Source organism: Notechis scutatus, chromosome 1 (genome assembly GCF_049901735.1).
Source record: "Notechis scutatus isolate UNSWTSFEM ecotype Mainland chromosome 1, rNotScu1.2, whole genome shotgun sequence".
Lineage (NCBI taxonomy): Eukaryota > Metazoa > Chordata > Lepidosauria > Squamata > Elapidae > Notechis > Notechis scutatus.
In genome coordinates, this window is record NC_142009.1 from 319,228,641 (window position 1) to 319,243,085 (window position 14,445).

The window sequence follows — 14,445 nt, forward strand, 5'->3', positions numbered from 1 at the left end:
GTTCAAATAAGGAGAGTTCAGGTTTCACCTAGGAGGAATTTTTCCTGTCTCTGCTTTGTTTTCCAATTCATAGGCTATTGACTTTCATCTCATAGCATAATTCATATTATCTACTTTACCTTGTAGCAGCAGATATAGAATGAAACAAAGTTATTTTTAATAGTTTGGTCTTCTAGAATGGCAAGGCATACACAAATTAGTTTTGATGGAATGTCTGTAGTGCACAACTGCAAATTACTTTTGCTGAGCCAGACTGTTTCCAGTATGATATTTACTAGGTTGCACAAAGTGACTTAGGTTTGCTTCATTGAACCAATATGTACCTTGGAGGCAGATTCATTTTTTCCAAAATAGAGAGGTCACCAGTTTACCACAGTGAAATAATACAATGGTCTCCAGCTGTTTCAAGTCACTGTTGCAGGAGAAGGTTCATTTACCCTTCTTCTCCATGCTTATCAAAGTGCTTCTAGATTTGGCAGCTTTGGGATTCCCCACAGAGTATACCTCAGTGCATGAAGCCATTGGTGAGACATTTGGAAGAGAGCCATCTTTTTTCCTCCAAAGGGCTTGTCAAGCAACTTTGGTGATCTCTGAAATTTCCTAATGGTGAGAACAATTAACCACTGGAATAGCTTGCCTCCGAAAGTTGTGAGTGTTCCATCACTGGAGGTTTTTAAAAAGAGATTGGACAGCACTTTTCTGGAATGGTGATAGGGTCTCCTAACTGTGCAGGGGTGGGGTGTTAGACTAGAAAACCTCCAAAGCAGAGGTGATATTCAGTAGGTTCTGACCAGTTCTGGAGAACCGGTAATTTTGAGTACTTTGGAGAACCGGCAAATACCACCTCTGACTGGCCCCACTCCTATCCGTTCTCTGCCTCCTGAGTCCCAGCTGATCGGCTGGGTCTTCTTTTGGCTGGGTCTTCTTTTGCACAGGAGAATGGAGCTAGAAAGCAGGTTAGTGGGGTGGGGAGGGAATGAGATTTTGCAGTAACCTTCCCACAGGAGTGGGGAGGGAATGGAGATTTTACAGTATCCCTCCCCTGCCGTGCCCACCAAGCCACACCCACCAAGCCACACCATGCCCACCAAGCCACGCCCACAGAACCGGTAGTAAAAAGTTTTGAATCCCACCACTGCTCCAAAGTCCCTTCCAACTCTGTTATTCTATGTTCTATATATTGTTTTGCTTCCTCCACAGTACTTGTCAGGCCTGTTGGCAAGTGATCTAGAGGAGGCTACAGAGTGGCTGCCTTTTGCTCACAACCCTGTTTGTCAAAGATATCTAGCTTGAAAGTAGTTGAAGTCCTAACTGAAGAGAATATTTGTAGCTCAGGGTTGAACTGTGAGGTCCTTGGTGCTCTCTGAGCTTGGTGTTTTCTTGCAGATGTTTCATTACCCAAGTAACTCCCGATGATATTTCCTAGTTGGGTAATGAAACATGTGGAAGAAAACAGATCCCGCAGTTTAAATTATCTCAGCCTTCTCCTTACAAAAGGCTCCAAAACAGGAAGTGAAGCGACATGATTATTTCATCCATAGAAGCCATGTTGTTTCGTTCAGGAAGCCATATGCTTCCTTCAGATCATTTTTTAAAGTTGATTTGGTCTTTGCCTTGAGGGGAGGGCGACTTCCCAAAACCACTAAAGAATTCCTGGAAGTTTGTCATTAAGACAAGTCAGCCATTAAATAGACACATAGAAGTAAACATATTTACACATCTTTATACACATATTTATAAAATAGCAGAGTGTCAGCGTTCCAGCAAACCTCCATAGAGACCTTGGAGGTCTTATAATCCAACCTCCTGCTCAAGCAGGAGACCCTATAACATTCCAGACAAATAGCTGGCCAATTTCCTCTTTCAAACTTTCAGTGATGGAGAATCCACAACTTCTGGAATCAAACGGTTCCATTGATTAATTGTTCTCACTTTCAGGAAATTTATTCTTAATTCTAGGTTTGTTGCCTCCTTGATAAGTTTCCATTAGTTACTTCTTGTCCTTCCCTCAGGGGCTTTGGAGATTAGATTGCCCCCTTTTTCTCTGTGATAGCCCCTCAAATATTGGAAAAAACGCTATAATGTCATCCCCATTCCTTCTCTTTGTTAGACTAGACATACCCACTTCACGTAACCATTCATCATACATTTTAGTCCCCAGTCCCCTAATCATCTTTCTTGCTCTTCATTCAAAAGAGACAATTCAAGAGAGATAAAAAGAAGCCAAGAAGGAAACAAAGAGACCAGAACATATCGCCTCCAACAGCTGATCCAGATAAGAAGGGATTAAAACCAAACAAGCAGAAACTACCAAGGGTAAAACCACACCCCACAGGCAGGGCAAGCTATTGGATATAAACAGGGAGAAAATCCCATGCTCCTTACACTTATGCTGTTACAAAATTGCAGAATGAAACATTTGCAAGCAAGCAACCAAACTCAGAGAGTACCAAGGACCTCTCTATATACCGGTATTGTATTTTAGACTGGGCAGCTGCTGGAAGGCCTATATCCTCCTACCACCAGAAACTTTTTGAAAAGGAGATTATTTGGTCATCCAGGTTACTCTAGGTGACCCAAATATACAGATGAACCTCGAAAAATTAGATTATCGTGCAAAAGTTCATTTATTTCAGTAATGCAACTTAAAAGGTGAACCTAATATATGAGATAGATTCATTACATGCAAAGCAAGATAGTTCAAGCCATGATGTGTAATAATTGAGATGATTATGGCTTACAGGTCATGAAAACCCCAAATCCACAATCTCAGAAAATTAGAATATTACATGCAATCAATAAAACAAGGATTGTACATGGAACAATATCGGACCTCTGAAAAGTATAAGCATGCATATGTACTCAGTACTTGGTTTGGGCCCCTTTTGCAGCAATTATTGCCTCAATGCAGCGTGGCATGGAAGCTATCAGCCTGTGGCACTGCTGAGGTGTAATGGAAGACCAGGATGCTTCAATAGCGGCCTTCAGCTCTTCTGCATTGTTCAGTCTCATGTCTCTCATCTTTCTCTTGGCAATGCCCCATAGATTCTCTATGGGGTTCAGGTCAGGCGAGTTTGCTGGCCATTCAAGCACAGTAATCCCACGGTCATTGAACCAGGTTTGGGTGCTTTTGGCAGTGTGGGCAGGTTCCAAGCTCGTCTGCGGAAGGAAGCATGAAGTGCTCCAAAATCTCCTGGTAGATGGCTGCATTGACCCTGGACTTAATGAAGCACAGTGGACCAACACCAGCAGATGACATGGCTCCCCAAATCAACACAGACTTCACACTGGACTTCAAGCATCTTGAAGTGTGTGCCTCTCCGTTCTTCCTCCAGACTCTGGGTCCTTGGTTTCCAAATGAGATGCAAAAGTTGCTCTCATCAGAAAAGAGGACTTTGGACCACTGAGCAACAGACTGGTTCTGTTTTTCATTAGCCCAGGTAAGACGCTTCTGATGTTGTTTGTTGTTCAGGAGCGGTTTGACAAGAGGAATATGACATTTGAAGCCCATGTCCAGGCTCTTGATGCACTGACTCCAGCCTCAGTCCACTGCTTGTGAAAGTCCCCAACACTTTTGAATGGCCTTTTCCTGACAATCCTCTCCAGGCTGCGGTCATCCCTGCTGCTTGTGCACCTTTTTCTTCCACACTTTTCCCTTCCACATAACTTTCTATTAATGTGCTTTGATACAACACTTTGGGAACATCCAACTTCTTTTGCAATTACCCTTTGAGGCTTTCCCTCCTTATGGAGGATGTCAATGATGGTTTTCTGCACAACTGTCAGGTCAGCAGTCTTTCCCATGATTGTGCTTCCTACTGAACCAGACTGAGAGACCATTTAAAGGCTCAGGAACCCTTTGCAGGTATTATGGCTTAATTAGCTGATTAGAGTGGGACACTTTGAGCCTAGAATATTGAACCTTTTCACAATATTCTAATTTTCTGCGATTGTGGATTTGGGGTTTTCATGAGCTGTAACCCATAATCACCTCAATTATGACAAATCACGGCTTGAACTATCTTGCTTTACATGTAATGAGTCTACCTCATGTATTAAGTTGCATTACTGAAGTAAATGAACTTTTGAACAATATTCTAATTTTTCGAGTTTCACCTGTATATTGGTCATCACCAATATAAAATCAAAATACCACTCATGCGTTCCTCTTGGCTTCTAGGTGCTCACTAACAAAGGATTTTTCAAAATGACCATCAGAGCATTAGTATTTCCTATATTAATACGCTCTGATGCTAAGGAGTTCTACTCCCCCTCCCCACCTGAAAAGAAATCTCTTTCAAATGCAAAACACAAGCAGAGGAGAACAGTTTTCGTTTCAATTTTAGTTTCACAGCAGCAACCAGCTTTAGTACAAAACAGTTGAGCTAAGCCACATCCAAGTTCCTTGCTATCTCCTTCTTGCTCATACAGCAAATACTATTTCAGTTTCCATGTTTCAGTTTCCAATCAGCCCTCAACTCTCTCACACACTGAGAGGATGCTAGCCAGATGAATACTGGTGGATGCTGGCAGAGGCATAATTTTCCCCCTTATTTTCCGCCCCAAAAACTAAGCCCAATCACATAGTTTCGTAGCGAACCACAGGTATAGAGCTAGTCTTATATATGAGTGCTTTTAACTGTAATCAGTAGATTAAAAACAAATGATTTGCTGTCTTGCACTTCTTCATTTGTCTTTTGGTAGATTGTTCCTGAGAACCACATAAACCACAATTATTTACTTTCTTTTTACTTGTTCAGTTTGAGATATTTCTGATTATTTACTGTAGGTCTTTGTTTCTCTGTAGTAAGTATAAATCATAGGGCCTGGACAGAATGAATGGCTTTTTGTGGTGTGTTAATATGAAAAGCAAGTACACAGCTGTAATGATTAATCAGGATGTAGCAAAAGGTAGTATTTATAGATCCATTATTACATAATAGGGCACAGCGAATAAATCTATTGTATGTATTTTATGCTGCTGGGTGTGGTTTGGTGGTCATGTGGCTGGTTGGGCATGGCTTGCTGACTGGGCATAGCTTGGTAGTCATGTGACTGGCTGGGTGTGGCTTGTATGTAAATATTATATTTACATATAAGTATTTATGTAAATATTTAATATAAGTATTTATGTAAATATTGATTTTTTTATTAAAAAGAGCAACTTTTACCCAAAATCAGGCAAACCAGACAGGCAGATTGAGTTGCTCACAGAATCACAGATTCACTTAGAGATCTATCTTTCTGCCATCTATTGCCTGGGTCTGCACTGCTTTCTAGCTAATCTAAATCTCCTGGCACAGCAGAACAGCTGATGGTCGGGGGGAGGAAAAACAGCAACTTAACAAACACAGGCAAGTTTGATGGTGCTCATGCCAGGTTAGGAGTAAGTGGGCGGGCGGGGTGCTGCCAGATTTGACAGTTCTCCAAACTGCGCAGAATCGTAACAACCAGTTCTATAGAACTGGTCTGACTAGGTAGAATCCCACCCCTGGAATTGGGTATGTCTGGTCTAATGAAAAGAAGGACTAGGGGAGACATGATAGCAGTGTTCTGATATCTCAGGAGCTGCCAAACCACCTGAGGGCAGGACAAGAAGCAATGGGTGGAAACTAATCAAGGAGAGAAGCAACTTAGAACTAAGGAGAAATTTCTTGACAGTGAGAACAATTAATCAGTGGAACAACTTGCCTCCAGAAGTTGTGAATGCTCCAACACTGGAAGTTTTTAAAAAGATGTTGGATAACCATTTGTCTGAAGTGGTGTAGGGTTTCCTGCCTAAGCAGGGGGTTGGACTAGAAGACCTCCAAGGTCCCTTCCAACTGTGTTATTCTATTCTATTTAGAGCTGCCAGACCCAATCATTTTAGACTTTCAAGAAGAGATTGGACTTCCATTTGTCAGAAATGGTGTAGAGTCTCCTACTTGGGTGGGGGGTTGGACAAGATGACCTACAAGGTTTTTTCCAACTCTGTTAATCTATTTTAAAAATTATTTGAGATTTGGACCTCGGAATTTTGCAAGCCACAGTGTTCCCTATGACACTATGGAAGTAACATTTGGACTTTTAAGAATAGAAAGAACAATGATACCTTTGAACTTTGGGGTTGGAGAAGACTCCTGGGAGTCTAGTGGGCAGCCAAGAAAGTTTTTTTTTTTTTTTAATAAAAATTTTATTTGGGTTTTCACAAAACAGTACAAGTAAAATTTCTTTTTTTGAGAATAGCATGGTCCCGGGTTATCACTTCTCCATACAGACACAAATTCAATTTCATATTCATCTTTGTGTTCTATTCCATATCTTATTACTATTTTAACATTTTCTCAATAATTTTTCCCTTCCCTTAGTTTTTTCAATCTTACTTTTAATTATCTCATTCCCTTCTAAATTCAATTATATACATCTTTTTCTAAGTTTCAATATCTTTCTAGTCATTATATTTATATTTTTGTCTGTCCTGTTTCAATTTCATATTTTCTTTTCTCATTAAACAAAAAATTTCCCTGTTGTTACTAATTGGCATATGACACCTTTGTATCTTTTAATTTTTATCCACTCAACTCTTATTTAAACTTTAACTTATGCCTTTACAATTATAACATTCAATATAACACATAACTTCCAGTTGAATTCTGCTTGGTACATTCTTAAAATATGCACTAAATATGCACTGAAAGAGAAAATATATATATATATAACAATAATAAATAAAATACTTATTCTATTCCAATTCAGCTCTATCATTAATATTAGTTATAATCTTTGACATCTTTAACATTTCTTTTCAATAGGGTATCATACTTCTAGGAACACTTATGATATTTTCATAATTTTTTCATGTTTCTTCATATTCCTCTTCACTTAAATTTTTATAACACATTTATAATAATTAAAATGTTCCCCTCCTTTCCTAATTTCATTCTCTCATTCTCTTTATTTCATTTATTTATTAAACATTCCATTACATTACAATGAGTATTTTATCTATCATTTTAATCACACTTGTTTCATATTTTCAAAGTTCATTTCTATTTCTAATATAACAATACTATCTTATGTATCCTTGCAGAATCTCCCTTTCAGTTAAGTTTTCACCCATTATCTCTGTGTCTTCTAAATAGGGTTATATCCTTAACCCTTGTACGTTTTCCCTGTTTCTCTATGTCCTGTTTCTGTCCTTTATAATTTCTTTTCCTTTCCCTCTTCCTCTTCTTCTCCTCCCTTCCCTTTTTGACCTCTTATCTCTCTAATTCTGATTCTCTTTTCTGTAATCCTCTCTTCTGTTTCTTCCTAATGTTATAATTACTTTTCAAACTATTCTTTTTTGGGGGTTGTTTTTTCGGATCTTAAATTTTTCACTCTCTTTCCCCCCTTTCCTTTCTTTTCCCCACATAGAAATACTTGGTCATTGAAGATGGCTTCTTCTTTGTCCCGCCCTTCTTGTTCTACAAGCGTTTCTTGTTGTTTCTCATAGTTCAGGATCTCCATTTTTAAAAATTGAAATACGAAGCCAAAAGAACCTCTTCCTTCTTGTGCATCTTCTTTCTGTTTTTTAAGTTCCATTCTCAATTCTTCCAAAAGTGATACCATTTTAAAAACTTTTAAACAACCAGCCTCCTTTAGATCTGATAGCCAAAAATCCAAAAATTACCAAGTAATCAAAATAATCCAAAGCTTTACCTTCTTGCTTCTTTTTTCCACTTTCTCTTCCTGGGGTTCTCTTATCTTGTTACAAAGTTTCAGTTAAAATGTATCTTTCAGGAAACTTGTTAAAGTTTCACTGTTAATTCCTTTCACTTCCAGGTGGTCTCCTCCATTTATCCATATCCCACCCTTTTTTCCCCTTCTTTTAAAAGTTTTTGAGAATCCAGAAATCTTTATTATCCCTTTGACATTTTATTTTCAGCTTAAATACCTGTTAATGTCAAAGTGAATTTTTGCCAGTTTCTTGCTTAAATTTCTTAGTTGTCAATATAGGGAAGAAAAGAAAAAAACCAAATCCTTTCCCTCCCTCTCTCCTTTGCCGCTTCAAAGTCTTCTTTGGGAACAATGTTGTTCTTTATAATTCAAATTCCAGGGTACCTTATATTGTTGCTTTTTCAGTTCGACCGGGTCAACCAAAACTTTTTCTTCTTATCTTCCTCCTGCACATTCTTTTCCGGTCGAGTTCTTCTTTGAGGTGGCCATTTCTGACCATCACTGCAACTGCCTTCAGGAAAGGGAGTAATGGCCAGCTGGGGAGGAGAGATACGACTCTCCTCAACTCTGCTGGCAGTCTCCCCCCTCTTCACCATCTCTATGGGGTGGCTTAGCCCCGAAACCAGCCGGCTCGGGGCACTCCAGCAGTGAGCACAGATCGAAACTGCGCAGGATCGCAGATTTCGGTCTGTCACCAAAGCTCAAACCGGAAGCCCGACAGCCAAGAAAGTTAATGGATGGATCATTGAACAAATCAATCCAGAGTTTTGGCTTGAGGCACAAATGACCAGACTCAAGTTATCCTACTTCAGAAACAGTATGAAAAGGCTCAGCTCTGGAAAAGGCTCCAATGCTCAGAAGAAAAAGAGCACCAAAAGCAAAGTGGATGAGTACATCATTAAGAGACTCAAAAGGACAGGTTAGATATAGATTGTTGGGGAGTAAATCTATCTATGGGGTCAACACACTGATAAAAATAAATGGTATTACTTGTTTGTAGTACACTTTTAGAAAAATCAGTCAATCATGGATGAAAGACTGTGAAACTATTCATTGAGCTTTATAGGAAATGATGCCATGAGTCTCTCTCTCTCTCTCTCTCTCTCTCTCTCACACACACACACACACACACACACACACACAGAGAGAGAGAGAGAGAGAGAGAGAGAGAGAGAGAGAGATTGAGTTTTATAGGAAATGATGCCACAAGTCACAGAGAGAGGGAGGGAGGGAGGGGAAGAGAGAGAGAATATTACATTATTACTGTGCTGAAAATCAGTCTTGCGGTTTCTTTTCTTTCTCCTGCAAATTTGCTTTTCTTTTTCTCTGGGTGATTGAGGATTTCTGTCAAATCTCTCTTGTTAGCATTTTTGAGCTGACTTTATTGTTGGAGATAGGAGAAGCTGCTGCAGCTGATTTTTTTTCTCCATCATTTTGAAGTCTGCATTTCTGTCTGAAAAAGGAATATCTTGTCTTGGGATTTCAACATAAGTGGGAACCGGATCATAGGATACATTCTCACCACCCTGGATTAAGCAAAATAAGCATCTGCTTAGAGAACCAAGGGAAAGGGGGTGCCACAGAGTTCTTTCATCTAGTTATTGTTTTATTAATTCTTTCCATATCACCTTCAGCTTCAGTTTTTGCATTTTTTCCTCATAACCTTCCCCTTATTTCCCTTATAAACTTTGCAATTTTCCCTATCATTTTCATTTAAAAATTCATGAAAAACTGTTGAAAATTTGCCTTTTTTCCTCTTATCCTGTTCATAAGTAAATAATATTCTTATGTAGCTTATTGTTATTTAGTGCTGATCTTTTTTAAGTTTATATTTGATATAGTTGTGTATAGTTCCTTAGGTTGGTCTTAATCTGGCCCCGATTCTCACACAACTGTTGGCCAATTTGTAATTTTAGAAGTACACAGCATTATATCCAGGATAGTTTCTCCAAGGTGTAATTCTCTGGGGGGGAAAAACCAGAAGAGCTTTCATCAAAGCATTTGAGAACTGATAATAAAAATAAAAGTAAAAAGGGATATCTTTGCATTGAATTAATTCATTAAAAAAACTTGTCCAGATGAGCTCTTACTTTTCATAGAGAAAAAAAAAAACTGCCTAGAGAATTACTTAAAATTTATTTATTTCTTTTTTCTTAGATGAGGAAAGGTAAGGGGAAAAGAAAGACAGGGAACTTTAATCAGCCTCCTCCTGAGGAATCCAAATGACCTGTAACTCTAGTCACAGTGGAAATCATCAAATCTCTCGCCTGCCATTCACACTGGAGCTTTGTAACATAACAGCAAAGGTCTTGGCTTCACTGCAGGCATAGCAGTTCTGGCCCATTAATATAGCTTGAAAGCAAGTAAAAATGGGGCAGGTTCACCATCAAGAGATGGCAGGCTGACTCCCATGAAAGGTAGGCCAGAAACCTAAAGTAACCTAAAGTTTCCTTGGAAATGGTAATGCAGCTCATTTGCTCAAGTGGGTAATATCTGGATCTCATTGCCATTGGGTAGAAAAAAGAAAAATTATTTGAGTTGTGTTTATATGTATGTATGTATGTATGTATGTATGTATGTATGTATGTATGTTTGTTTGTTTTCTGAGGTTTTCGCGGGTATTTGTATGTGGATCTTTGGTTATTTGGTTTTCTCCTGTGTTAAATTGGAAGTATCTAGGCGACGTTTCGATGAAGTCTCATTCATCATCTTCAGGCTTGTGTGTTCAGCTTTGTGCTTCTCGGAGTAATGTGAGCTTGCAGCTGCTTCTTCCTTTTAACTGCTAGTTGGGGTGTGCCTTGATTGGGTGGGGGTTTGGCTGTGTTCTGATTGGCTGGGGGGTTGGCTGATTTCTGATTGGCTGGGGGTGTGTTCTGTTCAGGTGGGGGCTTGGTTGTGCTCAGGTTAGTCTTATTTGCTGGGGGATTTGAGCTGGTGAGCTGTGATCCTGTTGTTTGGCTTCACGTTCGTGGTCATGCCACATCTTCATGGTGGGCGTCAGTTCGCTTCATGTATGGGTCGGAGGGATTTGAAGCGGATAGTGATGCAGCTGCAGTATGGCTTCTGGTCCGTGGTCGTGTCTCATCTTCTGTGTGGGTGTGAGTCTGCTTTCTATGTGGAAGTGTGGTGGTAGCATCTTGTGTGGCCCTCATGGGTGTGGGTGTATATAACATTAAAACCAGGGGTGAAATTCAACCACCTCTGTCCACCTCAGGAGAGACGGTAGTGACAATTTGAATTGGTAAAAAAAAAATGCCCCGATTGCTCCTGGTTGCTATTACTATTATACCAAGTCACGCCCACAGAGCTGGTAGGGAATTTTTTTTAAAATTTCACCCCTGATTAAAACCCAGTTAAATAGTATTCTGTGATTGGCATCTGAACTGGTGTGTTCATTGAATAAGAGATAAGGATAGTGGTATCTTGGAATCTGGGATTGGTGAGAGAGAACCTGTCTTCCTGCTTCTTTGATTGGGCTCCTCGTTTCTTTTGGCTTAAAGTTGGTTTTCCCAATTGCACACTTAAAGATATTGGAATCTGTTGTAGCTTCAAGCATGGATACTTAGTTCAATGTTAAATCCATGCTTTATTCACTTCCTTGATCCCTTTGGAATGGTTTCTGCTGCCTTCACATCATACTGTAATGCCTTCTGATCAATAGTGGGATTCAACAAAATTTACTACCGGTTCTGTGGGCATGGCATGGCTTGATGGGCTTGATGGGTGAGGCAGGGGAAGGTTATTGCAAAATCCCATTCCCTCCCCATCCCACTAACTTGCTTTCCAGCTCCGTGCTCCTGTGCAGGGCAACAAAAAAGACCCAGCCAATCAGCTGGGATTCAAGAGGCAGAAAATAGATGGGGGTGGGGCCAGTCAGAGGTGGTATTTGCCGGTTCTCCGAACTACTCAAAATTTCTGCTACCGGTTCTCCAGAACTGGTCAGAATTTCCTGAATAGCACCTCTGCCTCTGATGGTAATGTAATGGTTATATTTTCCCCAACTTTCCCTGTGAATACCAGCCTCACAGGACAACTTTATACAGCAACCAGCCAGTTGAGGTATTAAAGTTCATGTGAAATTAACCTGGAACTGAATTGATAGCAATGTTTGTGCATGTTGTCTTCTTTCAAGGAAAGTCTCCTTTAGGTTGAGTTCCATTTCTGGTGATTTTATTATTTAGGGTTTTTTTTTTAAATTTGTTATGTTCCCCCTACTCCAGCAGATTCCAGTGGCTTAGAAAAACACAAACTGAAAAATATAAAACAACACAGATAAACAATATGAAAACAACCACAATAAAAATAAGAAACCACAACAAGTGTTTCAAAAACACATTAACCCAGAGCCAGGCGTTAAGGGTTTTCTGTAACTCTGGGAAAGTGTCTGTGGGTATATATGTATACCTATTCCAGAGAGCAAGGTCTGTGACTGAGAAGGCCAAATCACCTGAAGGCCAGTTGAAGAATAATGGATGGAAACTGACCAAGAGAGATTCAACCTGGAAATAAGGAGAAATTTTATGACAGCGAGAGCAATCAAGCAATGGAACAGCTTGCTTTCGCAAGTTGTGGGAGCTTCATCACTGGAAGCTTCAAGAAGAGACCGGACTGCCACCTGTCAAAAATGGTGTAGGGTCTCCTGCTTGGGTGGGAGATTGAACTACATGACCTACAAGGTCTCTTCCAACTCTGTTTATCTGTTAAGGCATGGTTCTTTAGTCCCACAGGATTCCAATATTAATATAGTCGGGGTTTAATACAGGGGAACAACAGGACTCACTCTGCCGGAACATACTCAGCAGGCAGAGACAACTGGAAATAGATGCTCCCTTGGATACTCAACTCCCCCCCACCCCACATGCCCCTGTGCTTTTCTCTTCTTTATCCTCTCAGCTGATTGGCACTGCAGGCCTCAGCTGGTGTGTGGAAAGCTGTGCATGTGTGTTAGGTGCGCGTGCACGATCACCAAACCAGTAGTGGAACAGATATAGGATCCCACTGCTGGACCAAATGTAACTTCTAAATGGTTTTCAAAAGCAGCTCTGTTAACTAATCTTTTGAGGTGAAATGATTGGCAAACTGATTAACTCGGGAGTTTATTTCCAGTGCAAAATTAGTCAGATATGAGGGAATCAGGGTAGAAGGAGGTGTATGTTTGCTGTGTCCCCTTTTGTTCACCCCACCCCCTCATTCTTTTCTCTTGCAGACCCACCTGCTGTTGAACCAACGTTCCTTGAGATTCGACAAGGCCAAGGCCGAAGTGTGACTATGAGCTGCCGGGTGCTGAGGGCTTATCCAACTCGGGTTTTGACCTTTGAGTGGCGATTGGGCAGCAAGCTTCTTCGGACAGGAAGATTTGATGCTCAAGACTCCACAGAGTATATAATCAGGAGCCTATCAAGGGACAGTTATGGAAATTACAGTTGCAACATCATCAACGAGGCAGGGGCTGGCCGCTGCAGTTTTCTCGTGTCAGGTAGGCCTTCTACATGCTTCCCTAGTTGGTGTTGACACCATATAGAACAGTGATGGCGAACCTTTTTGTTGTGGTGGTGCCGAAAGCGCCGGCATCCACAATCCACAATGTGCCCTGCTCCCCCTGCACATGTGTGTGCAACATCCCCACCCCAACCCACCCCCTTACCTGCACTGCACATGCTCATGCCTCCCAGCTTATTTTCAGCCCGTTTGAGACTGTTTTGGGCCTCCCGGAGGCTCGAGGGAAGCCTTTGAAGCCTCGGGAGGCCGAAAATGGGCCCGTTTCAGCACTTCTGGTATTTCTGGAAGATCCATTTTCACCCTCCCAAGGCTGCAGAGGCTTCCTGCAAGCCTCTGAAAGGGTGAAAACGTCCTTCCCCAGGCTCCAGAGGCCCTCCAGAGGCTGAAAACTGGCACTTCTGGTATTTCCAGAAGGCCCATTTTTTGCCCTCCCGAGGCTGCAGATGCTTCCCTCAAGCCTCTGGGAGGGTGAAAATGGGCTGAAAATCAACTTAGAGGTGCGCACATGCACAGTGCAAGTAAGTTTGGCTGGGGCTTATGTGCTCGCACAAATGGTTCTGCGTGCCACCTGTGGCATGTGTGCCATGGGTTTGCCATCAGGGATATAGAAGTTGAGATGCATGAAGTCCATGCATCTCAATTTGCATGAGGTGAATTGTGGTAATGCTACCACTGGGATGCCTGAGGTCCATGTATTATTCTGTAGTCAAGCAGTGGTGTCACATATGTGTGTGTGTTTATGGAAAGAGAAGGAAAAAATAATAAAATAAAGCTTTCTCTGTATAAAACTATTGTAGGTTTGCTGTGTTTGTAAATCCCTGCAAGATCTCCATTTCTGGAGACCAAAGTTACTATTACTATCAAAGCATTAAAACATTTGGCATTTCTTTTAATAGCATCCTTGTGTTTAGCAGTCCAGTTGAAATTCATGCAATACATTTTATCCAAAACAGTTAAAAACTATTAATAACTGCATTTGCAGAACGAATGTTGTACACGCTCGGTTGGTTTTCATCTTTTTGTGTGCATGATTTAGCATGTTATGTGCACCCATCACATTTTACTGATTTATTGAATGGTTGATAGACTGATTAATTTGATTATACATAATCCCGTCAATGTTGACTCTTAATGATTCACATATATAAACTTCTTTCAGGGTGATCTGATCCTTCTGATCTCCCAATGGTGCACCGAGTGCTGCAATAATTAAGCCCATCCATCCTGACGCCAGTTGTCTTCTCCTTC

At 40.7% G+C, this 14,445-nt stretch overlaps 1 protein-coding gene across 3 annotated transcripts in view; it reads left to right on the forward strand.

Annotated features, from left to right (window-relative positions):
- MDGA2 (MAM domain containing glycosylphosphatidylinositol anchor 2) overlaps positions 1 to 14,445 on the forward strand; it is a 584,772-nt gene that overhangs the window by 443,705 nt on the left and 126,622 nt on the right. For all 3 annotated transcript variants that reach the window (XM_087952463.1, XM_087952462.1, XM_087952461.1), the window contains exon 9: positions 12,905 to 13,174. In XM_087952463.1, the coding sequence (XP_087808589.1) occupies positions 12,905 to 13,174 (270 nt within the window). The remainder of the gene's footprint in view (positions 1 to 12,904; positions 13,175 to 14,445) is intronic.